We start from the raw sequence: 25135 nt of genomic DNA on the forward strand, positions 1-25135 counted from the left end.
CAACATCTGTGATAGATGCGAGATGACGCCGGCTTCCATGCTTTAATCATGGTCTGGATGACCTTGTGGGAAAAACCTGCGTCTCTCAGGACCGCGGCCTCAACGACCATGCCATTAAATTCAGAGACCGAGAATTTGGGTGGAAGAGGGGCCCCTGTGATAGAAGATCCGGACGGTCTGGAAGCCTTCAGGGGACGTCCGAGAGCATTTTTACTAGCTCCACATACCACGCCCTTTGTGGCAAATCTGGAGCTACTGACAGAACGGGAACCCCTTCTGCCTTTCTTTTTTACGATTCTTGGGATCAGGGAAGAGGTGAAAACAGATAAGGCATGCGAAACTGGGACCACGGGAATACCAGAGAGTCGCAACCGATAGCCATCGGATCCCGAGACCTGGCTACCTACTAGGGAACCTTGTGGTTTGCTCGAGATGCCATGAGGTCGACGCCCGGAACACCCCACCTTAGACAAATTTGGTGAAAGAAGTCGGGGTTGAGAGTCCACTCGCCTGACACGAGCCCTTGACGGCTCAGGAAATCGGCTTCCCAGTTGTCCACTCCTGGAATGTGTACGGCTGATATGGCGGGAACATGGCTTTCCGCCGAACGCAGAATCTTTGCCACCTCCAGCATGATCTGCTTGCTGCGAGTTCCGCCTTGGTGGTTTATGTACGCCACGGCCGTGGCATTGTCCGACTGGATGCGGACCGGCTTCCCCGCGAGGATGGGCTGCCAGCGGATGAGGGCAAGAAAGATCGCCCTGATCTCCAAGAGACTGATTGGTAGGAGAGCTTCCTGAGCATCCCAGCGGCCCTGCGCCGTGAGGTGGAGAAAAACCGCTCCCCAACCCAGGAGACTGGCATCGGTGGTGATGACCTGCCATCGAATGGGAAGGAAGAATCTCCCGCATAGGACCGAGGTGGGAAACATCCACCAGGTTAGGGATTGCCTCACCTTGAGAGGCAGAAGCACTGGGCGGTCCAGGGAGGAAGGCGTCTTGTCCCAAGCAGACAGGAGGGCCAGCTGGAGAGGGAGAGAGTGAAACTGGGCATACGGCACTGCTTCGAATGAAGCAATCATCTTCCTTAGGACTCTCATGCAGAGCCGAATGGGAAGAGGGACCGGGCGCTCTAGGGCTTTGATCTCCCGTTGGAGGGAAGAAATTTTCTTCTTTGGAAGGAAGACTCAAGCTTGGCTGGTGTCGAATTCCATGCCCAGAAATACGAGACGCTGAGTTGGGATCAGGGTAGACTTTTCTTTGTTGACTATCCAGCCGAGGCTATGCAACGTGTCCAGAGTGATCTGGAGGCTGTGATTGCAGTCTCGGCGAGATGGACCCTTGATCAGGAGATCGTCGAGATAAGGGGTTATAAGAATCCCCTTTGAACGAAGGATGGCCATGACCGCCGCCATGATCTTCTGAAGACTCTGGGGGCGGACGCCAGACCGAATGGGAGAGCTGTGAACTGATAATGGCACTCCTGTATGGCAAATCTGAGGAACTTCTGATGCTGCACACAAACAGGAACATGCAAGTAAGCATCCTGAATGTCCACAGAGCAAAGATATGCCCCCCGGTTCCATGGAGGCGATCACTGAGCGTAAGGACTCCATTCGAAAATGGCGAACCCGAAGGTGACAATTCAACTGCTTGAGGTCCAAGATAGGTCGAAGGGCGCCGTCCTTTTTTGGGACTACGAACAGGTTTGAGTAAAACCCGGAAAACAGTTCGTGCCAAAGAACGGGTACAATCACTCCTGAGTTTAGGAGAGACGAGACAGCCTGGGAAAACCCTGGGGCATGAGAGGGCTGTTTTGGTGGACGAGAAAGGAAGAAACATCCCTTTGGGGGCGAAGAAAATTCTATTTTGCAGCCTGATGTGACAACCTCCTTGACCCAGGCGTCGACCGCCGCCAACCAAGTTTCCTTGAAAAGAAGGAGCCTGCCTCCCACCCACCCTGGAAAGATTCCCAGGTGGGGGTGACCCGTCATTTAGAGGAAAATCTGTGGCCGTGAGAACCAGAGGGCTTAGAGCAGCGGCTCTTAGACCTCCAGCAAGGGGCAGGTTTGAAGGAAGGTTTTCTTCTTTCTCCCCTGAGTGGACGGACGGTCCTGTTGAGAGGATCCGCCTGAGGAAGAGAAAGGCCGAAAGGGCCGAAAAGGCTGAGGGCCCTTTATGTTGAAGGTGCGTCTTGGCCTGGATTGGGGCAGAGAAGTACTTTTGCCTCCGGTGGCATCCGAAATGATCTGGTCTAGCTTGGCCCCAATGAGTCTTGCGCCCTGGAAAGGAAGGCCAGTGAGATTTTTTGGAAGCCGGATCTGCGTTCCAAGCCTTCAACCAAAGGATGCGGTGAATAGCAATAATGTTGCCGTTAACTCTTGCTGAGCAAGCCGCAGCATCCAGGGAGGCGTTCAACAAATATTTACCAGCATGGGCAATTTGATCTGCTAAATCTGCTAGCTCCTCTGGGGGAGCTGCTGCCACAATGCCTCGACGGAGTATCTTGGCCCAGGCAGATGTTGCTTTCGCCACCCATGAGGAGGCAAAGTTAGGGCAAAAGGAAGTGCCTGATGCCTCAAAGGCTGACTTGGCTAAGGCCTCAATCTGTCTATCCGTAGTGTCCTTGAGAGATGCCGCATCGGGAATGGACAGGACTGTTTGAGATGCTAAACGTGAAACCGGCGGGTCCACCTTAGGAGATTCTGACCATTTGCTAACGAGGTCAGGACTAAAGGATGTCCAGATGTTTTCTTCCCGGATTTTCACAATTTCTAGAGGTAGTGATGTCAAACTCGTTGTGATTGGGAAAAAGCTTGGAAGGGTGTTTTACCCGTTGGAAAGAAACGGATTGGTCCTGAGCAGTAGCATTTTACTCCTTAAATTCAAGTGTTTGTACAATAGCCGAAATAAGGCTACCTACCATGTCCTGCGTTCTAGAGGTGTGATCTGCGTCCAAGTCAGACACTGACAGAGAGGCTACGTCTGATCCGAGGAGGGGAACCGGCAGAGAGGGGCACCCTTGGTGCTGCCGAATCTGAGGAAGAGCTAGACAGAGTTCACTTCCTAGTCCTTTCTCCTGATCTGTCCATGGGAAGGTCATGGTCAGGTGCGTGCGAATCACAGTGAGAGGTGTTCGGAGCACTGGTGGCAGCAGAGGGATGTGGCATATGTTCCAGGACCTGTACCAGGGACTGTGAAATTTTGGTGAGGTCTGAAACCGACTTGGACATGGCAATGGCCCACTCAGGAGGTGGGGGAGTGCTCTCATCCCGGGCGTTAGAGGAGTCCTGAGGCGCCGACATGGTGGAAGGACTGCAGGACAAGCAGAAAGGCGACGACTGGCCTGAAGCCCACTTTCTCTTACAGCGGGCACAAGCGTAGTGGACTACCGTGGGGATATAGGCAGAGGCCCCTGCAGAATTGGGCATAGGAAGAGTCTAAGTGAATACTGCAGCAGACCGCTATGGAGATGATACTGCTGAGGAGAGTTGACAGCCGGTCAGGGTAAGAAAAGAAGAGCCTACCAGTCACCCAGCGATGCAGCAGCAGTAGCGCAGGTAACAGAGTCCCCCCGCCGGAACACAGATGAGGAGGCTGGTATCTGAGGTCCCAGAGAGAAAAAACGCTGCAGGAGCACAAGATGGAGGCTGTGCCCTCTGAGCCACGAGAAGAGCAGGACGGAGGGCGGGGTTAACAACCTAGGCACCTCTAGTTATTGGCCAGACAGGCCGAGAGCGCCAAAAAGAAGGGGGCGTGTCCGGCCAGAAAAATCGAAAGCGGCGTCCTGATAGGCTGGCCCGCCGGAGAGGGCGTGGCCAGCGTGCTATGAAAGTAAAGGGAGAGACGGGGCATAGGAACAGGCAGGGGGACGGGCCCGGCGCTGGAGAATGAAAGGAAGGTGCCTATTGGCTGATGCCAGCCAGGAGGGGGAGTGGCCTAACCAGAAAACAGCCCAGAGGAAGAGGGCTGTAAGAAAAAAATGTCGGACAGCACGCGCTATGTGAAGAAAATGGCGCGGAATTTTAATCTGAATGGAGGAGAAGCAGGGGATGCAGGGGGCTTAACGGCTCGGGGGGGGTTCCTACTACCTGTCTCTTGAATCCGGCTCCTCTTCATAGCTGAGGATGACATCAGGAGCCCTCGGGGAAGAAGGTCCTGGGGGAAACAATCCTCCTTCCCGCACCGTTTCCCGACGGCGCAGAAGACTGTCACCCCTTAAGAATAAGGGGGAAGGCCACCACTGGTGACCACCGTCTTCCTCTCAGCCCTCTCCGAGGAGAGGGATGAGGAGGGGAATAGGCAAGGACTGGCCACCGAGAGTCGCCCTGAAACACCCTTACGGGGGACAGGAGACAAAGTCGTGCCAGCGGGTCCGAGAGTAGGCGATGTAGGTGACACCACACTGCTCTCTCGGTCGCTTAAATGTGGGAAAACAGGGTGAGCATTCTGCACCGTTACCCGACAAGCTGTATCTGAAAAATAAAGGTGAAATAGCTTCGTTATCGGTGAGTAACTGTTTCTCAGAACCCATGACAGCACCATGGAGAGAGGAGAGCCGCCCTTCAGGGACAGGAACCTACAGATAAAAAGGGCGGTATCTCTCCTCCGCCTTCAGTTGGTTACAGAGCATCAGAGGGTCTCCAGGTTAGTTAGACAACAGAAATATATACACAATATTATAATACTGCTTATTTATCAAAAGCACCGTGCCTAAACGGAAACACTCTACTCACAGAAAAAACGTGCTCACCATACTCGTGAAGGGGAGGGGAATAAGCGGGTGCTGTCTTGGCTTCTGAGAAACACCGTTATCGGTGAGTAACTAAGCTATTCTCTCTCACCCATGACAGCACCACGGAGAGAATTACAGAGATTGGTAGCTTAGGGAGGGACCACCGCCTGAAGGACCCTTCTCCCGAAGGTCAGGTCAGACGTAGAGGCTAGAACTAATCTATAGTGCCTAAAAAAGGTCGAAGGTGATGACCAGGTGGCCGCCTTACAGATTTGTTCTATTAATACCTCAGATCTTTCAGCCCATGAGGTCGCCATTGCCCTTGTGGAATGAGCTCTCAGCCCCTCCGGGATAGTATTTCCACTGGATGAGTATGCCAGGGCAATCGCATCCCTTAGCCACCTTGCCAGGGTACTCTTGGATGCCTTGAGCCCCTTCAGAGGACCATGGAAACATACAAAGAGAGCCTTCCTTCCTACATTTTTTGGTGGCCTCTAAGTACTGTACTAGGCACCTTTTAACATCTAAAGTGTGGAATTTTTCTTCCCCCCTTATTTTTTGGATTTGGGCAAAAGGAAGGAAGGAAGGACTACCTCTTGGAACCTGTGGAAATGTGATGATACTTTAGGTAGATAGGCAGGGTCAGGTTTTAGGATGACTCTATCCTCTAGAATTTTTGTAAAAGGTGGCCCTGCTGATAAGGCTTGAATATCGCTCACTCTTCGAGCTGATGTTAGTGCCACCAGAAGCACCGTTTTAAGTGATAGGATTTTTAGGGGTGCCGAGTAAATTGGTTCGAACGGAGGGCATGTCAGTGTTGAAAGTACAAGATTCAGGTCCCATGACGGTAACCTTTGACTAGTTATTGGCCTAGATCTGGTTGCGGCCTTAATAAACCGTGCTACCCAGGGGTCACCTGCCACATCATGGTTATATATTTGTACTTTTAATGTGTTGACCGCCAGACCCTGTTCTAGGCCCTTTTGTAGAAATTCTTATCAATCTGAACCCCGTCCTGAACCTTTGCCCTAGAAGTGGATAGGAATTTTTTTCCATGTTCTGCCATAAACTCTCATGGTAACCGGTTTCCTACTTTTTTTGCAGTGTAGTTATCAGGTTCTCTGAAAATCCCCTGTCCCTCATCAGTGCCCTCTCAAATTCCATGCTGTTAAATGGAGGTTCGGTGCCTGAGGATGTAACACTGGGCCCTGCGACAGCAGGTCAGGGAGATCCGGTAGGATCCATGGGTCGGTTACCGAGAGCATTCTTAGCCAGGAAAACCAGGTTCTTTTGGGCCAGAAAGGGGCTATCAGTATCATTCTTGCCCCGTCTTCCCTGACTTTCTTTAGTACCGCTGGAATGAGCATGATTGGGGGAAAGGCATATGTTAGACTCTGTGTACATGGGAGAATAAACACGTCCAGAGTTAGAGGATTCCCCCTGGGATCTAGGGAGCAGAAGGTGTCTACTTTTTTGTTTTTGAAATCGGCAAACAGATCTATGTCTAGGGTCCCCCACATTTTTACAATCTTCCGAAAAATGACCACTTTAGTACCCATTACCCCTGTCGTAATTGGGTGCGGCTCAGAAAGTCTGCCCTTTGATTCTCTGTACCCCGGATGTGTAGGGCTGTCAGAGATAGCAGGTTTGCCTCTGCCAGTTTGAGGATTTTGGCGGATGTGTCCATTAGGGCTTGGGACCTGGTTCCCCCTGATGATTTATATAGGCCACTGTGACTTGATTGCCCGAAAGAATGCGGACATGGTGATTCTGGAGCAGGGGTAGGAAGTGTGTCAGTGCATAGCCTACTGCTAGAAGCTCTTTTTGATTTGAGGAGGCTTTTAGTTCTTGATCTCCCCATACGTTCTGAGTCACCTCGTTGTTCATGTGTGCTCCCCATCCCGTGGGACTGGCATCCGTTGTCACTATGTGTGTTATCTTTGTTACCCAGGGGATCCCTTTGGACAAGTTTTCCTGGTTTCTCCACCAAGCTAGGGAATGAATAGTTCTTGAATTTAGGGTAATACGACCCTCTAGGTGTCCCCCTATTGCTGCCTGGTTGGCTAATACGTCCCACTGGAGATCTCTCGTGTGTAACTGAGCCCATTGAACTGCTGGCAGGCAGGCGGATAGGGAACCCAGCAGTGACATAGCCTTCCTTAGTGTCATAGAGGGATTTTGGATTGCTCTCACTGTAATTTGAGCAATTTTCTCCTTTTTGTGGTCTGGGAGGCGACACTCCTGAATGTTTGAGTCTAGTGTTAGGCCCAAGAATTCTTGTACCCTGCTGGGCTCCAATCTTGATTTTTTTAGATTTACAAGCCAGCCTAGGCCTTGTAGAGTGTCCATCACCCTGTCCCTCTGTTCTCTGCATTTTTGAGCCGAGCTGCCTGCTATTAGGAAATCGTCTAGATACGGGATTATTATGTCTTGTTCCCTTATATGGCCATCATTTCCGCTATTATTTTGGTGCATACCCACGGGGCTATCGATATTCCAAATGGCAGGGCTCTGTACCGGAATTCTTTCACCTTGCCCTTTATTGAGACGGCTAACCTGAGATATTTTCTGGAGTCTTTGTGGATAGGGACGTGATAATAGGCGTCGCTGAGATCTAACACCGTCATGTAGCAGTTTGGGAACAGGACTTTGGTGGTGGACCTGATCGACTCCATTTTGAAGCTCTGATTCCTGACATATTCGTTTAGCTTTTTCAGCTTTATAATTGTTCGAAAGGTGCCGTCCGGTTTGGTTACTAGAAAAAGAGGGGAGTAGAACCCTTCGCCCATATCCTGCAGGGGAACCTCCTGGAGGACTCCTTTAACCTTCCCCCCCACCCTGGGCGTACTGTCACTCTGAGGGCTTTTTGTCTCGGGGAGTTATTAAAGAACCCTCTCTCTCTTCTTTTGTCATCCCACTTTTGTTCCCTCGGTGGTCTCCTCTGAAAAAACCTCCTATTTCGAAAGGGCCTCTTAAATGCTGCTGGCCCTAAATTTGGGAATTCTTTCTTCTTGTCTCCTGCTTTCTGGAGGATGTCATCTAACATCTCCCCAAAAAGAAATTTCCCTTCACAGGGGATTGAACATAATTTCATTTTGGTCTGTAGGTCCCCTGGCCAACTTTTAAGCCACAGTGTCCTTTGGGCCGTGTTTGAAAGTGCTGCTGTTTTGGACGATAGCCTGACTGAACCGGCCGATGAGTCCGCTAGGAATGCAGCCGCTCCCCTTATTACTGGGATAGAATCTAAGATCTTATCTCCTGGTGTCCCTTCCCTCAGCTGTTTCTCAAGTTGGTCCACCCATACCATTAGGGCTCTTGAGGTACATGTCGCCGCTATTGCTGGCCTGAGGTTACCGCCTGCCGACTCCCATGCCCCTTTAGAAAGGTATCCGCCTTTTTATCTAGGGGGTCCCTGAGGGTGTCCATGTCCTCAAAGGGAAGGGCGAATTTCTTTGAGGCCTTAGCGACTGCTACATCAAGTTTCGGGGCTTTATCCCAAGACGTAGATGCCTCCTCCTCAAAGGGATATTTTCTTTTAAGGGACGGGACTGTAGTATTTTTCCTGTCTGGCTTGTCCCATTCTTTTTTGATTAGGCCCTTGACAATTTCGTTAAGCGGAAATACTCTGTTTTTTCTGGCCTAGTCCGCCGAACATTATGTCCTGGACTGTTTTATCCGGCCTAGGATCCAATACCCCCATGGTAGATCTTACAGCTTTTACTAGTCTGTCTACCTCTTCTAGGGGAAAACAGTGACGCCCTCCCGTTTCCTCGTCTGAGGATGAGGAGCCGGATTCCGAGGTTTTAGACGTGATTTCTCCCGACGTGGAAGAGTCTGACTGGGAGGTTTCTATCGTGTCTTTCTTCCTCGTTTTATCCCTATGCTTAAGGGACACGAGGGCACTCTGAACCTCTGATTTAATTGCGGCCCTTAGGTCGGATGCGAAATCCGGAGTCTCCTGACAAAGAATTTCTTTTGTGCAAGACTCACATAGTTTTTTCTCCCATGATACAGGTAGGGGTCTAGCGCAAGTGGGACATTCCCTGTTCTTTTTTGCCGCCTTCTTTCCCTAATAAGGGAGAGGAATTGTATTACAAGGGTGAACATTCACGAAGATCACTTACCCCCAAGAGGTGCGCAGCTGCAGGTACCGGTTCGGGAGATGGAGTCAGGTCCTGTATAGGCTGATCTCCTGGTGGCGATTTGCTCCTTGCCGCTGACGTACTACGCCGCGTGGAGTGACTGCTGGAACGGCCCTCTCTGTTTCGTTCCTTTTGTCGGTGGTGGTGTCGGTGGTGCTGCTGCTTGAGCTGCTGCCTGGCATGCTGCTTCTGTTGCTGGTCGCTATCCTCCATTATTAGGATCGCTTCAAGGTAGGAGTTTCTGTACCCACCATTTTTAAAGTTGCCGCCCGCGTGACGTCACCGCTCCCATCCTGCATCGCGCTGGTCGGGGAGCGCGCTCCTGCGCATGTGCCTGATTCAGGGACCCGGAAGCCACTCCTCTACTTCCGGGGCAGCGGCCATCTTGGTACACTCTGTACCATGGCGCTGCCCGCGCTTCCACCGGGTCCCCACGAGCCCCTATCTCCTTTCCGGAGCGGCGACTCTGGCGTCTCCCCCCGCTCACCCGGCAGCCCGCATCAGCCCCAGCGGTGGCGGCTTCGGGCACCGTTCCTGCCGCGACAGGGGCCTTCCCGTTGCCGAATACCGCACAGGCCGGCCTCGGACTCTTCCTTTGATACACAGGTACGCCGTACTGTGGGTCCCCCCCGTCAGGGACAGGAACCCAACTGAAGGCGGAGGAGAGGTACCGCCCTTTTTATCTGTAGGTTCCTGTCCTTGAAGGGCGGATCCCCTCTCTCCGTGGTGCTGTCATGGGTGAGAGAGAAAGATTATTTTGTTTCTGTTATAAACCCTGTCATAGGGCTCCATTATATGTCCATTTTGCAAGCCTGCGAGAAAATCTCGCCATACGGATGCTTACAAGCGCAAAATACGCGACCACACCTTGATTACGGATGACATACGGAGCACTGTTTAGGGGCCATTCATCCGTATTACGCATGTAAAATACTGACCGTATTTTACGTCGGTTAGTGTGACCCCGGCCTAAAGAAAAAATACTGCGGATCTGGTGTTAGATCCAGGTCCGCCTCCTTCAGACACTAAGCAAAAACGGAGGTAATTTGGGCCTGTCGGTAGGTGTATACTGCTGGGGAGGAGCTAACTTTCTTATTTGCATAGTGTCAGCCTCCTAGCGACAGCAGCATACACCCATGGTAACCTGTGTCCCCAATGAAGCGAGAAAGAAATAAAGATTACATATTATTTAAAACCAAATGGTGAACGTCGTAGAGGAAAATAAATTAATGACAGAATTGCCCACTCACAAAAAAGTTAGATAAATTATATTGATATAATCATTCCAATGCGCAGAATTAAAAGGTAACAGCCTTGTATGCAAAATGTTGAAAAGTTCAAAATACAAAATAATATTAAATGTAAAAAAAAAAGAAAATTATAAAAAAAAAAAAAAAAGGTATTTTTCCTCTGGTCTCTTCAAGAAAAGAAAATATCTGAAAAAGTCAGAATGTGGCCATATGTGCACAAAAAAAAACCTCCTGGACCCTCCTAAAAAGGTTGAGATCTTTTTATTTTTAACGAAGTTGGAAAAAAAAAAAAAAAAAGTCAAAAAAGTCAAAAGTGCCATTATTTGCTCAGCCTGGTATTAAATATCAGCCCGTTGCATGAACCCCTAACAGTATTAGGGAGGAGTTGCGCCATGTGTAGAGAAGCCTCGCTCGGCCCGGTGTCTGCGCACAGCGAGGGTCGTCCATTACATTAATAACTAGACTGCTTCATAGAGGCAGAGAATAGGAACCATTACAAGGCTTGTTGGCTCTCGTCTTTGGCGCGGATTCCATTAAATCCTCTGCAGACGTATGTAATCCTGTAGGTAATAAAGAATCACGCAATATCTGGTTTCTCGTGTTTATGGAACTGGATTCCACCCGGCTTACTAAGAATTAGGTTTTTCATAGGGGGATATAATTGTTTTAGGTCTACAGAACTCATCCATGCTGGGGAATTGGAGGGGGCTGTGATTATTAGTTTACGTTACTTTAGATGTTTGCCAAATGGCTCGCGAGGATTGACGTATGTTCAATTTGGGCCAACGTCCATGTTGGAAATAGCTGTGCTGACAAGCATCTCCCTCTGGGTTGGAGGGTTATAAAAAGGCTGCGATCCATGGTAATTACACACATACACCAAACACTGCGTTTATGGTGTAGATACAAGTACGGAGGTTGATATAACATTGCCCTGGATATTACACACAGTCGGCCTCCTGGCCATATCCAGCATGGACCCTCCATCTTACAGATGGTTGCTCGCTTTACACCCGGTTACACGGACAGATGTATGGTGACGAGCAGTGATGAGCAAACGTGCACGGATAAGGGGTAATCTAAGCATACTCCGGTGCTAATTGAGTGTCTTCCTCGTGCTCGAATAATATGTAGACGCGGGGACTTGCCTCTCACTCCTGCCTATAACTGGAGGATCTCGACAGTGCACACTGCGAGGATTCACAAGTCTGCAGTCACAGAGTTCTTGCAGACTTGCACCCCATGCCTAGACAACCCAACAAGGGTTATTCCCAATTGAGCAAGTTATGACCCATCCACACAAAGGGATAACTTACTGATTTGTCGAGGGTCCCAAAGCAGGGATCTTCACCTAAGAATGCAGCCTTGAAGTGCCCCATTTGAATGACCAGATGGCACTGCACTCACCACCGCTCCACTCATTGTGTATAAGGCTGCCGGGCAATGACTCACTCTGGCAGATTTATAGACTGTAAATGGAGCGGTGATGTGCATGGGTTGGTACGGCGTCACTTCAGTGGGCATCTTGGAGGACCATTCTCGGGCTTGGCGAGACCCCAACAACCATCAAGTTATTGTCTAAACTGTGGACATCATTGTGATCATTTGCTCAGATTGAATTAACTCTTAAAATGGATTCAATAATATATAGAAAAGGTCTGATCTGATTTTTCTCTTCCACTTTTGTCTTTGGACAGGTTTGGTATGGCTGCTATCTCCCATACAAGTGAGTGGTCCTCTCCAGTATCTGACACAGCACGTGCTGGTGTGAAAACTAGGTAGACTGACTATCATGCTTTCAGTCCTATCCCAAAAAAAATAATTTAAGACGTGGTACTGAAATCTACAGCTAAGAAGAGGATGCTCCCAGAAAACAGAAAAGCAAAATAATCCATCCAATATGTTTTGGGAGCAGATTTACTGCTGTTGAGCAGCAGGTGAAGATTGCCACAGAATAAAAAGGGATTAAATAGTTAATTCACAGAGGCATAACCAAGAAATCCTCCCTCACCTGCTCAATGGTGTATCCACTGTTGAGTGCAGCAGCATAGCCCCCCACAAACACACCAGCTGGGAGCAGGTACAGGTAGTTGTACTCTGGGGGATCAGTTGGACGCTTGAACATGTCCAGCATTCTCTGTGTCACCAGGAAGCCACCTACAGAGAGAAAAACCAGACGCACGTTATAATCGTACATTGCGATGGTGCAACCACACCGTACTGATAAGAGGTGTTAGGATTGGAGACTACTGGCAGCTATTTGGGGTTTTCGATAACCCTCCGGAACCTCATTAGGATGGTTGTAGGTCCTTCCATGGGTCAATCATGTAGCACTTGTTATATTGTGGGTGTACAGATGGGATGTGGCAGCATCACCTATTGTGAAGGCTGGCCATCTCCACAATTGGAAGAGCAGGGGCCACTGCGGCCGTCGCCACATTTAGGAGAGCAGGGGCCACTGCGGCCGTCGCCACATTTAGGAGAGCAGGGGCCACTGCGGCCCTCGCCACATTTAGGAGAGCAGGGGCCACTGCGGCCCTCGCCACATTTAGGAGAGCAGGGGCCACTGCGGCCCTCGCCACATTTAGGAGAGCAGGGGCCACTGCGGCCCTCGCCACATTTAGGAGAGCAGGGGCCACTGCGGCCCTCGCCACATTTAGGAGAGCAGGGGCCACTGCGGCCCTCGCCACATTTAGGAGAGCAGGGGCCACTGCGGCCCTCGCCACATTTAGGAGAGCAGGGGCCACTGCGGCCCTCGCCACATTTAGGAGAGCAGGGGCCACTGCGGCCCTCGCCACATTTAGGAGAGCAGGGGCCACTGCGGCCCTCGCCACATTTAGGAGAGCAGGGGACACTGCGGCCCTCGCCACATTTAGGAGAGCAGGGGACACTGCGGCCCTCGCCACATTTAGGAGAGCAGGGGACACTGCGGCCCTCGCCACATTTAGGAGAGCAGGGGACACTGCGGCCCTCGCCACATTTAGGAGAGCAGGGGACACTGCGGCCCTAGCCACATTTAGGAGAGCAGGGGCCACTGCGGCCCTCGCCACATTTAGGAGAGCAGGGGACACTGCGGCCCTCGCCACATTTAGGAGAACAGGGGACACTGCGGCCCTCGCCACATTTAGGAGAACAGGGGACACTGCGGCCCTCGCCACATTTAGGAGAACAGGGGACACTGCGGCCCTCGCCACATTTAGGAGAGCAGGGGACACTGCGGCCCTCGCCACATTTAGGAGAGCAGGGGGACACTGCGGCCCTCGCCACATTTAGGAGAGGAGGGGACACTGCGGCCCTCGCCACATTTAGGAGAGGAGGGGACACTGCGGCCGTCGCCACATTTAGGAGAGCAGGGGACACTGCGGCCCTCGCCACATTTAGGAGAGCAGGGGACACTGCGGCCCTCGCCACATTTAGGAGAGCAGGGGCCACTGCGGCCCTCGCCACATTTAGGAGAGCAGGGGCCACTGCGGCCGTCGCCACATTTAGGAGAGCAGGGGACACTGCGGCCCTCGCCACATTTAGGAGAACAGGGGACACTGCGGCCCTCGCCACATTTAGGAGAGCAGGGGACACTGCGGCCCTCGCCACATTTAGGAGAGCAGGGGACACTGCGGCCCTCGCCACATTTAGGAGAGGAGGGGACACTGCGGCCGTCGCCACATTTAGAAGAGCAGGGGACACTGCGGCCCTCATGTTATCTACAGGACAATAGGTACTATAGTTACACCCGGTCACCATGATCAGGACATGTCCAATAGTCACCCAGGGATTGATGCCAATACCTGCCCGTGTGACCAGCATGGTGCACAAGCAGCACCCGTGGGTGCGTTACTGGCATCTTCCATCAGACCCAGTGAATACAATACTCGGCTATGGCTAGAATAAGGAACACTGTATTCAACACTTGAAATGTAGATGCAGACGGTGGGGGACCCGCCAGTCCGGACTGTCAGGCTGCAATCACCCGGACCACACTTGACACCTTGCTATGGCCACCTCGATGGTTATGATCACGCATTTATGGCTTTCCTTGGAGCCCTGTATTTTATGCATCGCAGTATTGCTGGAAGGAATAATCCAGGCAAGCTTTAGCATATTACACACGGCTGCTTTAGATTTTCGGAGCAGAGCTTGGCTCTATTTGTGACAACCATTTAAAGAATTACTTACACAAAGACAGTGAGTAAGGGAAAAGCAATATCCTGGCAAAACGACAATTTGGCTCAATTAGCCGCATATAATTTTTCCACATTGAATTGATTATTGAAGAATGTCGACACCGATGCCAATAAAATCACTTTCCCTGCTAAGCTGGGACCTCCTTACCCCCCAAATCTGCAGAGAAAAGTTCTCCGAAAAATGATCCAGATGACCATGACAGAGCAAAATGATCCCCATGTATAATGTATTACTGCCCCCAAAAGTGCAATAATTCATGTATGGAAACTTTCTGTAGCATGAAGGGAAGCACCAGAGGGATTAACTTAGTGACCCAGTATCTCCCGTAGCCTGTAACCACCAGCGTATTGGAGAGAAAAAATTCACCCGGTCAAGATCAGATACTTGTCCAGCTTCTTCTCTAGAGCCCACCCAGCATCACTTATCAGCACAGCCCAAACTTGATGTGTTTGAAAGGTTGCAAGTTTTTGCCTCTCCAAATTTTTTTTTCTTTACATGATCATCTTACATTTTGGGAGTGAGGAAGCTTATTTTATTTTTATTTTTTTTAAAAAGCAAAGTAAAAAATGTATTTCTCATCTTCCCCGTAAGTTAATTGTACAACAAACCTTTAGTCCAAAAGAAAGAAAGAAAAAAAACACAGACTGTACAGAGACACTACACGATACAAAACGATGGAGCTCCAGTTATGGGTAAGCGATTTGTCTGTGTGTACAGGTGCCGATAGTCTCGTCCTGCTCTATAACGGGACTATCCTACAGGCTTTTAGGTCACACCCAGAAGAACATTCTTAAGGTCCGCGTTCAGACTGCAGTATGTCATTCTCCGTATACATGCAAAACACAAGCCGCAGAGACACCATCACGTTTCTCAATGCAAGCAATGACTAGCCAGGTCTTTCCCTGGGAAGGAACAACCACGGGAAGGGCAGTCTCCAATGAAGGAAACCACCTATACCAAAACATGGTATCCATCCACAGGCAGCTGTTTTGGGGTATTGCCCTTCATCAGTGTGGAGTAGGAAACTGGCTAGTAGGAGCAATGCCTAGCAGAAGACTGTGAAAATGAGGATGAATGAACTCATGGAGATCAACATCCAACACTGCAGAGACACCATCACATGTTCCTTCCCGGGGAATGACCTGGCTAGTCATTGCTTGCATTGAGAATCATGTGATGGTGTCTCCGCGGCTTGTGTTTTGCATGTTTTTGCATATTTCCCATAAGGGATGGGGGCATTGCTCTAGAATCACTGCGTTGAGAAACATGTGATTGTGTCTCCGCAGTGTTGGATGTTGATCTCCATGAGGTCATTCATCCTTATTTTTCACATTCTCCGTATACAGACCGTAATGTATGGACTGAACGAGGGTCTCACAACTTACATGTGCTGCGAGCTCAGGTATGGAGACCCGCGTTCAGTCCGTGTATTGCAGTCCACATTCGGACTGGGAAATACGACTGTGTGAACCAAGCCTAAAAGACTCTATATCGGTATAGCCTCTGGGGTCAACGATAAACACCGGCTATCACTAGAAAAATGGCCACATCTATCTTTTTTTCCCCCCCAAGGCCAACAGTAGGGTAAAAAAGTAGGCTTTTGTTAAAGGGAAACAGATTAATGATGCCTGCAATATGGACATCACAAATCAGAGACTGGGTCTTTTTTAGCAGACATGTATGTTTTACTCAGGAATGCTGCAACTTTTCACAGAAACCTACAGCCAGGGACAGGGAGACTAGGAGGATTTGTCCCTGGTGGCTTCCGCCTGGTCTACTGGGCTCAACCCCGCAGACCTCTCCCTGCCCCAATTCCTGCTGCTGGTGGTTGAGGCAGTATTGATTAGCCGACGGGTTCCTTTTAATGCCTCGATCGATAGAGACTGCCACCCTTAATGAGTTATATAGTTGGGAGTGTGAGGCATCTCTAATTCATCCACACCCGCATCTTACAAGTAATCATACGAGCACAACTGCTGGGTCCCCCAACACTAGGGCTGCAAAGTGATTTTGCACGTGCGACATAAAGTCTCAGACAGTTGCGCTACAAAAAGTTATGGAGATGCCGATTAGACCAAACTCCAGTTGTATATCACAAGCAGCAACGCAACCACAGTACCAGTCAAGTACGTTGCGTTCATGACACATGCACTCGCCATATATCCCAAGCCTTCCAGTACCAGGTGAAGCCTTATGTAAAGGTTTAGGCGTGGAGAAGAGCTGCTGGTTAGATCTCAGGAGTCGGAAAACCCATTCTTCCATCCTTGGAATAATAATCTCTTATGTACGGGAAATGGGACGGGAGAAGATGAGCAGCGCTCTTGGACTCCATGTACCAATCATATGCAGATTATATTCATCCCAGAGACCCTTACCTGCAATGTTCACAGAAGACACGAACGCTGCGAGCACAGCCAGGACCTCAGGGGTGCTGGAGGGGAGGTAACTGCCACCCATCAGGGCAAGCCCGCCGACAGCTGTCAAACCTGCACAAAGGACCAAGAAAACGTCATTACTGGCAATAAACACCTAATGCAATACGTCTAACTGGCTGTGGATACACAGGAAAACAAGAATGTATCTTAAATAAAATAATCTAAATCCCCCCTCAGAATTTTTTTTTTTTTTTTTTTTAGCAACAAAAAAAAAAAAAACCCAGACACAAAGTTGTGTGAAAAAGTGTTTGCACCCTTCCAGATTTCCTATTTTGAATGTTTGCAACACCTAAGTGAATCAGATCACCAAAGAAATTTACATATTAGACAAACTCATGTAATCACAAAATGCAGTTTCTGGTTACAATCTTTATATCTTCAGTAACTAATTTTTAGACTTCTATTCATATTCATTTTGCATTTAGCTGCTAGTTTCAGTCTTTTGTCATATGTCCCGCCCAGAAACACATGCAAGATACAGGGTCTGTGTTTAGTGCCGAGGTCACTAGCTCTCATATCTTCAGGGTGTTCATTCCTGGAGTGACTTCTCCTTCATCTTTACTCCGGTGCAGTCAGACACTCATGCTTATAAGCAATTTCCCCCCCTTGCTGTCTGACGTCTCCTCTCACTGTACACTGATCCACAACCCATGTGCCGCGCTCTCTCTCTCTCGTAGTTACCTCCCCATCCATGCACTCTATGATCTTCCCTTTCTGACAACCAGGATGCTCTCCTCCCCCTCCACTCTCTGATCTGCTGAACACAGCCTCTTTCCTCTCCCTGCTCCTCCAACATATAAGAGAGGTGGGACAGAGCTAGGCACCGATCTACATCAGCTTCAGCAGAACAGCCGGGTATGTGAAGGTGTTACACTCCAAAACAGCAAATAGAGGTAATTTTTAAAGAACCACTCCTTCCATCAAAATGTTTTATCATCTTAGTATATTGCAATTTTCAGATTATACAGCACTGTGTACTTACAATTGCTCATTTTGCCTTTCTACCCAGTTAATTAGGTTCATGACATCACACGATTAAAAACTGACTAGCTGAATCCTTCTAAGCTCTATGTAGAAACAGGAGGTACATTTTTCCCTGCATGAGTCATGAATCACTGAAGAAGTCAATGGCAGGGGAGGAGGGAGCAGTTGGGTCAGGAACTGAATAGGGGAATGATAAATGCAGGGACAAGAGACTTCCTGTTTCTATATACAGCAGAGAAAAGAGACAAATTATCTGGGTAGAAAGGCAAAATGAGCAATTGTAAGTACACAGTGCTATATAATAATATGACTGAAATATATTAGGAGGATAAAAACTTTGGGAGGAGGAGGAGGAGGAGGAGGAGGAGGAGGAGGAGGAGGAGGAGGAGGAGTGCTTCTTTCATGCCGTCTATATAGGAAGTTGCTTTATTTTGCACTTACAAAGCAAATAAACAAAATTAATTCAGGGTACAGACGTTACATGGGCTTTAAATACACTAAACTCTAAAGCGCTGTCCTACTACTGAGATCCGCAGCAATAATGTAGCAGAGTATTTGATTCTCCTACAGTTCTATAAAGGGTAAATGAAGCATTACAGTGTTTTTATTAAAACATTGTGTCCATGCAATGCAAAACCAAATAAATATATGTGACATCATGTAAATGTTTTCTTAATGTCTTGAACGTCAGTACGTCAAGCGCAGCCCTAAACGACAAGGACAGAAACCCATCCCGTTAGTTGGCTGCCAGTCTGCCCGTAAGGCAGGGTATACTGTAAGCTCTGCTAGATGTTTAGTAAAGGTTGCCATAAAACATTGGATTTTTTTTCCTCTTTTTTTCCCCCCCTAGAAAGGATTTTTATTAGAAAACCAAAAAAGCCGAGGCCATTACTGTGGTTTATTAGCAGCTCTGTTTCATATACTGCTCTCTGCCGCAGGAGGTCCGATCCCCCCAGCAGGATACATATTACTATGCGCTGGAGCATGGCCTAGTAAAATCATTTTTAACGAACATGTTCTAAAACAAGAATATTGAAATTTCACAGTACGGACCCTGCAGTGCAACTGGACAGAATACAAGAGAGAGCTGCAAAAATCAGAGAAGACTGGGAGGGGGAGATCCGAGACACGCAGGTTGTCGATGGGGAGGGGGGGAGATCCGAGACACGCAGGTTGCCGACGGGGAGGGGGGGAGATCCGAGACACGCAGGTTGTCGACGGGGAGGGGGGGAGGGTTCCGAGACACGCAGGTTGTCGACGGGGAGGGGGGGGGGGGGGGGAGATCCGAGACACGCAGGTTGTCGACGGGGAGGGGGAGATCCTAGACACGCAGGTTGTCGACGGGGAGGGGGAGATCCTAGACACGCAGGATGTCGACGGGGAGGGGGAGATCCTAGACACGCAGGATGTCGACGGGGAGGGGGAGATCCGAGACACGCAGGATGTCGGCTGCCGAGGTCAAGTATTGAAAGCGGGAAGACTTACAATACTGTTACTACTAATTTTAGGAAGAGAGAGAAGGTTTTCAAGAGGTAGCCACTTTTTTTTTTTGGAGGAATTTTACTTTTCCTAAAGTATATTTGAAGCAGTTTTGACAGGGAGTTGAATAAGTACTTTGAAGTTTACCCCCTCGCTTTTTTTCAGCCCTTTGGCCTAACTCTGATCAATTTGCATTAAAGAACGTAACTCTAACGCTGAGGTTCTCGGAACCACGTCAGGAATAAAAACTCAAAATAACTTGTATGGGCAGCAAAGCAGATTTTCATTAAAGTCAATAGAAAAAAAAAGTATTTAAAGAGTATATGAAACTGTTTTTGATGTGATTTTTATAGTGGATCTTGTGCAAAAACCTCCGCTTCAGGAAAAAAAGAAAAATAGTGCCATTGTAGGCTCATATCCTATCCTAAGGGGATCACCGATCGCGGTGTCAGTCAATCAAGACAGTAAGTTCCCCCACTGTTTCAGGACCATGCAGAAAATGCTGCAGTTAGTCAGCAACTAACACAGGAATTAAAGGGGTTGTCCAGTTAAAAAAAGTCATCACCTATCTATAGGATATATTACTTGCTGATCAGTGGGTGACCCAAACGCTGGGACTCAATCAGCAGAATGGAGAATTTTACAGCAGATGAGACGCTGACCAAGTTCCCATTTATTTGTATGGGGCTGCTGGAAAAAGCGGAGTGCAGCACTCGGCACCTCCATAGGAATGATTGGTGTGGCGGTTGAGCATGTGCACTGCTACTCCATTTTAACAAGAACAGAAGTTCCCCATTCTGCCAACTGGTGTGGGTGCCAGCGGTCGGACACCCACCGATCATCAAGCTACAGATAATTGACAACTTGCTTTCACCAGACAACCTCTTTGATCTCCAGATGTTTAATCCAATCTTTGGCCGGTGGCTGACTGGGTCTCTGTCCCCTTAGCTAAGGTGCACGGCCACGTTATATTGTTCTACCACCGGCAGTGCAGAGGGGAGAGGATCCTGCTGCAGTCAGACTCCGACATTCACACACGGGACATTTTGGTGGAGGAGGGTCATGGCTGAGCTCCTGAGACACGGAGATTTCTTTTTATATTTCTCTGATTTAATTGTAATATGAGACAATATAGGATCAAAGAAAAGAAGGGGGTCATAAAAGTAATTAACATTTTATTCATAACTTTATTTTTTTCTGCATTTTTGTGCTGGGTGTTCGTTTCAGAAGCAGTCTGCACAAGTCTGACATAAGAGGATATTTTATGTGCTGTACTGGAGCAGTACAGTTATGCAAAAGTGTTACTACACAAGTATATAAAGAAAACACATGGCACAAGGTGGCACTCACCTGAGATGGCATTGGTAACAGACATGAGTGGAGAGTGGAGGGCAGGGGTGACCCCCCACACCGTGTGGTAACCCACAATCCCAGCCAGGCCAAAGGTGGTCACCATCTGGGTAAAGGCAGAATGAGGAGAGGCAATACCGAGCCCTAAAAGGGTGCCGAGGCCTGTGAGGTGGCAGAAAAAAAAAAAAAGCAACAAAGTTTAATACTGGAAACACTTTTCTCGTTAGTGATGAACATGTGAAGTACGTCGTCTCCGTACCGGTGGTGTACATGGTGGCGTTGGTCATGGTCTTCCTAAAAGGGGAAATAGCAGCCGCCTTTTCAGCTTCCAGCTCGGCCACGGACTTCTGCTTTACTGGCGCTGCAGTTGGGACATTATTAGGCTGTGGTGCTGGGAAGATCACTTTCCCATCCTACCAAGGACAAAAAAAAAAAAAAAGTAAAATGCTGTCAAATAAACTTTGTAAAGTGATATTAAAAGGGTGGTCCACTACTAGGACAACCTTTTTTGGTCTAAAATGTTTGACGCTGATAAAATAGAAAAACCTATACTCCCTTCCTGTGCTGGCGCTGTCAGCACTCGCTCTCTCTGGGGCGATATCATATGGTATCATATGATGCCAGCGACCAGTCAGCGCTGGCGTCACTGTCCCCGCCTTCTTTCGAATTGAACATAAAGAGGAAGTCCGATCACCTGCAGCCCTGGCTTCCTCTTCATGTCCAATCCATACAATGGTGGGGACAGTGACGCCAGCGCTGAATGGGCACCTGGGTTACGTGTCATAAAACCACACAAGAACCCTGGGACCGCGAGTGCCCTCACCGCTAGAACAGCGCCAGCATGGGAGGGGAGGATAAGCTTTTTTAAATTTTATCGGGTCCAAACATTTAGATCAAGAAGGGTTTGTCCTAGTAGTGGACCACCCATTTAACCAGATACCAGGCATCAATCTGTATAAATAATTTTATTGAACTTGTGCAAAAATCCGTAAATTACTGAATTGTTCTCTACGGCTATCCAAACCTTTATAGCCATTTAACAGCCACCAGTGGTATTGGCATCCATCTTTCCTGGCGTCCTGGACTGACAGTCTATCTAGCTGTGCACCAAAACATGAGTAGAGGGCAGTAATAACTCCCTCAAGATCTTCAAAATACCCTGGTCCGACATCCAGCTCAGTACTCCGTGGCACAAGGAGGAGGGCAGTATGAACTTCTGAACTAGCACTTTTTTTGCCCAGGGCTTTGGGCACCTCTGCCACATACTAAGCCCACTGAACCATCCTGGTCGGACATCTAGTTCAGTCTTTTGTGGCACAAGGACCAAGGTAATGTTCACCTATGTGCCAGAAATTTTCTGCCCAGTATCATGGGTTCCTCTGCTGCTTACTAAGCCCCTGATCCCCCTTGGTCTGGCATCTAGTTCAGTCTTCCATGGCAGCAGGTCCAGGGTAGTGTTTACTCTCCATCAGCAATATTGTGTCGAGCGTTCTGGGCGCCTCTACTGATTACTAGGACCCACAAATGACCTTGGGTTGGCATCCAGTTCTTTCCTCCATGGCAGCTGGACAAGGGTAGTATTCACTTCTGCACTGCCAATTCTTCGCCAGTCGCCCTGGGTGCTTCGGCCATTTGCTTGGCCTCCGCAACGAGCGGGCCTAGTACACAGCAGAGTTTGTGCCAAGGATTGTCAGCACAAGAGTTCACACTGCCCTGGTCCGGCTGCCACAGAGGACTGACCTTAATGTCAAACAAGGGTAATCTGAAGAACTCTAGAGGCAAGCAAAAGCGTACGTGAAAGGGCAGTACCATTTAAAAAATAAAAATAAAAAAGACCACCAATGAGATCCGCCGATACTGCAGCCCTGTCGCTGGAAGAGATATATTCAAGATGAATATCTCCCAGAATGGAGAGACTCATGTTAGGTGTGCTACGCAAAATAAGGAGACTTGGAGAGTCAGATAAGGTTTTTTTTTGTTAGTACCAGCACATTTCGGCACCTTTCTCAGGGTCAAAAAAAAACAAAACACAAAATAATATTTGTAGAAATTGAACAGAATGCCACCGAACCATGTTGGTAGTACTAATAACCTTCAAATCTCCTTATTTCACACAGCCAACCTAACGCATGCCTATATGATTTATGACATAAGCAGTTGTGCAATTGACATCAACACCGACCCATGAGTACCAGCGCCTGGGCATCCCAACCAGCGCCTGGGCATCCCAACCAGGGCCTGGGCATCCCAACCAGGGCCTGGGCATCCCAACCAGGGCCTGGGCATCCCAAACAGCGCCTGGGCATCTGTGTGCACATGTCTATAGTCGCTGTAGCAGAATATAGTAGCTGTAATCAAAGCCTACACCGATAATATACAGCCACCCGAGTTTTTGGCATGACAGAACACAACCTGTCCTTGCCACCCTAGAACTCGTTCAGCTCACTTAGTCCCTTTAATACACCTTAGGACTAATTTTGTCACATACCAGACTATTGGAATTGACAAAATTTGGCGCTAGATTAGTGGAATATCTAAATAATACAGATTTTTTTTTCCCATAATAAATTCATCTGACTGTCCACCCCTACGTTTAATAGGCAGAACACCAAAGCAGGGTCAGCGCTGCCAGCCCCATGATTTATGGCCTCGCGTTCGCTCATCACTGGCTTATTGTTACGTGCCGCCGCTTTATCAAACAAAAGAGCAAACAATTGTTTCTGGAACGGCTTTTGCGTCTCGAGCGGAAAAAAAAAAAAAAAAAAAAAAAAATCACTTATTAAAACTGATCTAGCACGGGATCCGTGTAATTAAACCGAGAACAAACAAAGCAGATAGGCCGGGAGGATGCAGGCTTTAATTTCCTAAGCTGCACACAAGGCGGGCTATGCTGGGACCTGACGTGGGCTGCCATGATAGCAGCCAGTAATTAGCACACAGGGCTTACACCGAGACATTTAATAAAATGTTATGTACTTTCAACGCTGTATTCACATGTATTTACTGCTGGAAAGACGAGGCCGAGAGCTCCACAAAGGCGAGGTGCAAATCAACTGCAAAAGACCGCGCCGTGAAAGAAGAAAGCCATCGAGCCCCTGCCAAAGAATCAGAATCACATTACTGACACAGGTCAGCGCAAAGCCAAACGTGTGATAAGTACACCCGCATCACATCAGCTCCTACAGTTTTCCTTAGGCGGTATCCACATGCCCATGTACGGTCCGCGGGCCAACTGACTCTCTCAACCCAAATTACCAGCCTCAAAGACACATCGGAGGCCGTTCATTACGGTACAGCGCACATGTCCAACGTACGGCCGCTTATCTACATTAATAAAAAGCGGCCGCACAGAGTCACTGAGGAGACAAGAGCGGAACAGTGAGAAATGGCCACCGGGTTATGTTCGGAATTTCCACAGCTCCTAATCCGCTCCATGATAACAGACCATATTGTGCCTTCCATATTTCCGCTTGACCATCCTAATAGAAGTAACAGACAGATGGACGCGAGGATGATCAAAGCATCAGACTGCACAGGGACACATTGCTCTGCACTGGAGCTACAGCACAGCATAATAAGACTTTGAAAAGTTGCTTTTTTTTTTCTAATATTGCCAATGAATGGGGACAATAAAATCTTTGAGATTTTCCGTAAAGGCTATCTTTCACCAGGTTTTTGTTAGCCCATCTGAGAGTAGCATAATGCAGAGGCAAAGACCTTGCTTCCAGAAGCGGTTCACTTACCGAGTCACTTGCTGGCATTTTGATTAAAATTACCGTTTCATCCACTGCATTTTCTGAGTGCTGAGCTTAGCATAACCCCGCCCACACCACTGACTGGCTGCTTTCTGCCCATGCACAGTGTACACAGAAAGCAGCCAATCAGTGGTGGGGGCGCGGTTATTCAGAGCACATGAATATGGAGGACTACCTGGCAGCAGGTTTACTAGTCCTCTAGTGATATTCTCCTGCTGATAAAACGGTGATTGTACCAAAACTATATCCAGCAGCCCAGTATGTGACACTTCGCTGGAGTCAAGGTCTCTTTTCCTACATTATACTGGTCTCAGATTGGGTGGCAAAAACCTGGTGACAGATTCCCTTTAATGGTTTCATGCTTTGTAATTCAAGCCCTGTTCACAGAAGGTTACACATTCATTAATAAACAGCTGATGCTTTATAGAATGCGATTTGTCTGCACTTACATTCATGACCACTGTTCCTCTGATGACATGGTCCATGGTCCCATAGTCAAACTGATCCTTGATGTCGTAGTAGTAGTTCTCCTTGTCTGGGCTGATTGCCTTCAGCAGCTTGATGATGTTGTTTGAGTAGAGCGTGCTCGCTTGTGTGGCCATTCGGCTTGGTAGATCTGTGTAGCCGACGTGCGTCACCCCCTACAGAAACATCACAATATATTAATGGGGGAAGGAAAGCTTGGTATATACAGCCGTCGTCCAGCCGGACACCCCGAGTTGCTAGATGTTTACATCCCAAGACATTAGTAGGTAAGGTCCTCTGCTGATCTTAGGCTGTCTAGCAACAGCCCAACAAGAATCTTCGTATATGGTTCAAAGGAA

General features: G+C 48.7%; 1 protein-coding gene across 2 annotated transcripts in view; it reads right to left on the reverse strand.

Annotated features, from left to right (window-relative positions):
- NNT (nicotinamide nucleotide transhydrogenase) overlaps nt 1-25135 on the reverse strand; it is a 154697-nt gene that overhangs the window by 75384 nt on the left and 54178 nt on the right. For both annotated transcript variants that reach the window (XM_073583412.1, XM_073583411.1), the window contains 5 exons: nt 24761-24952; nt 20816-20969; nt 20557-20718; nt 16684-16794; nt 12138-12283 (listed from right to left, as the gene is read on the reverse strand). In XM_073583412.1, coding sequence (XP_073439513.1) covers nt 12138-12283; nt 16684-16794; nt 20557-20718; nt 20816-20969; nt 24761-24952 — 765 coding nt within the window. The remainder of the gene's footprint in view (nt 1-12137; nt 12284-16683; nt 16795-20556; nt 20719-20815; nt 20970-24760; nt 24953-25135) is intronic.

This window comes from Dendrobates tinctorius, unplaced genomic scaffold, assembly GCF_039654945.1.
Source record: "Dendrobates tinctorius isolate UK_male_01 unplaced genomic scaffold, ASM3965494v1 ptg000078l, whole genome shotgun sequence".
Taxonomy (NCBI): domain Eukaryota; kingdom Metazoa; phylum Chordata; class Amphibia; order Anura; family Dendrobatidae; genus Dendrobates; species Dendrobates tinctorius.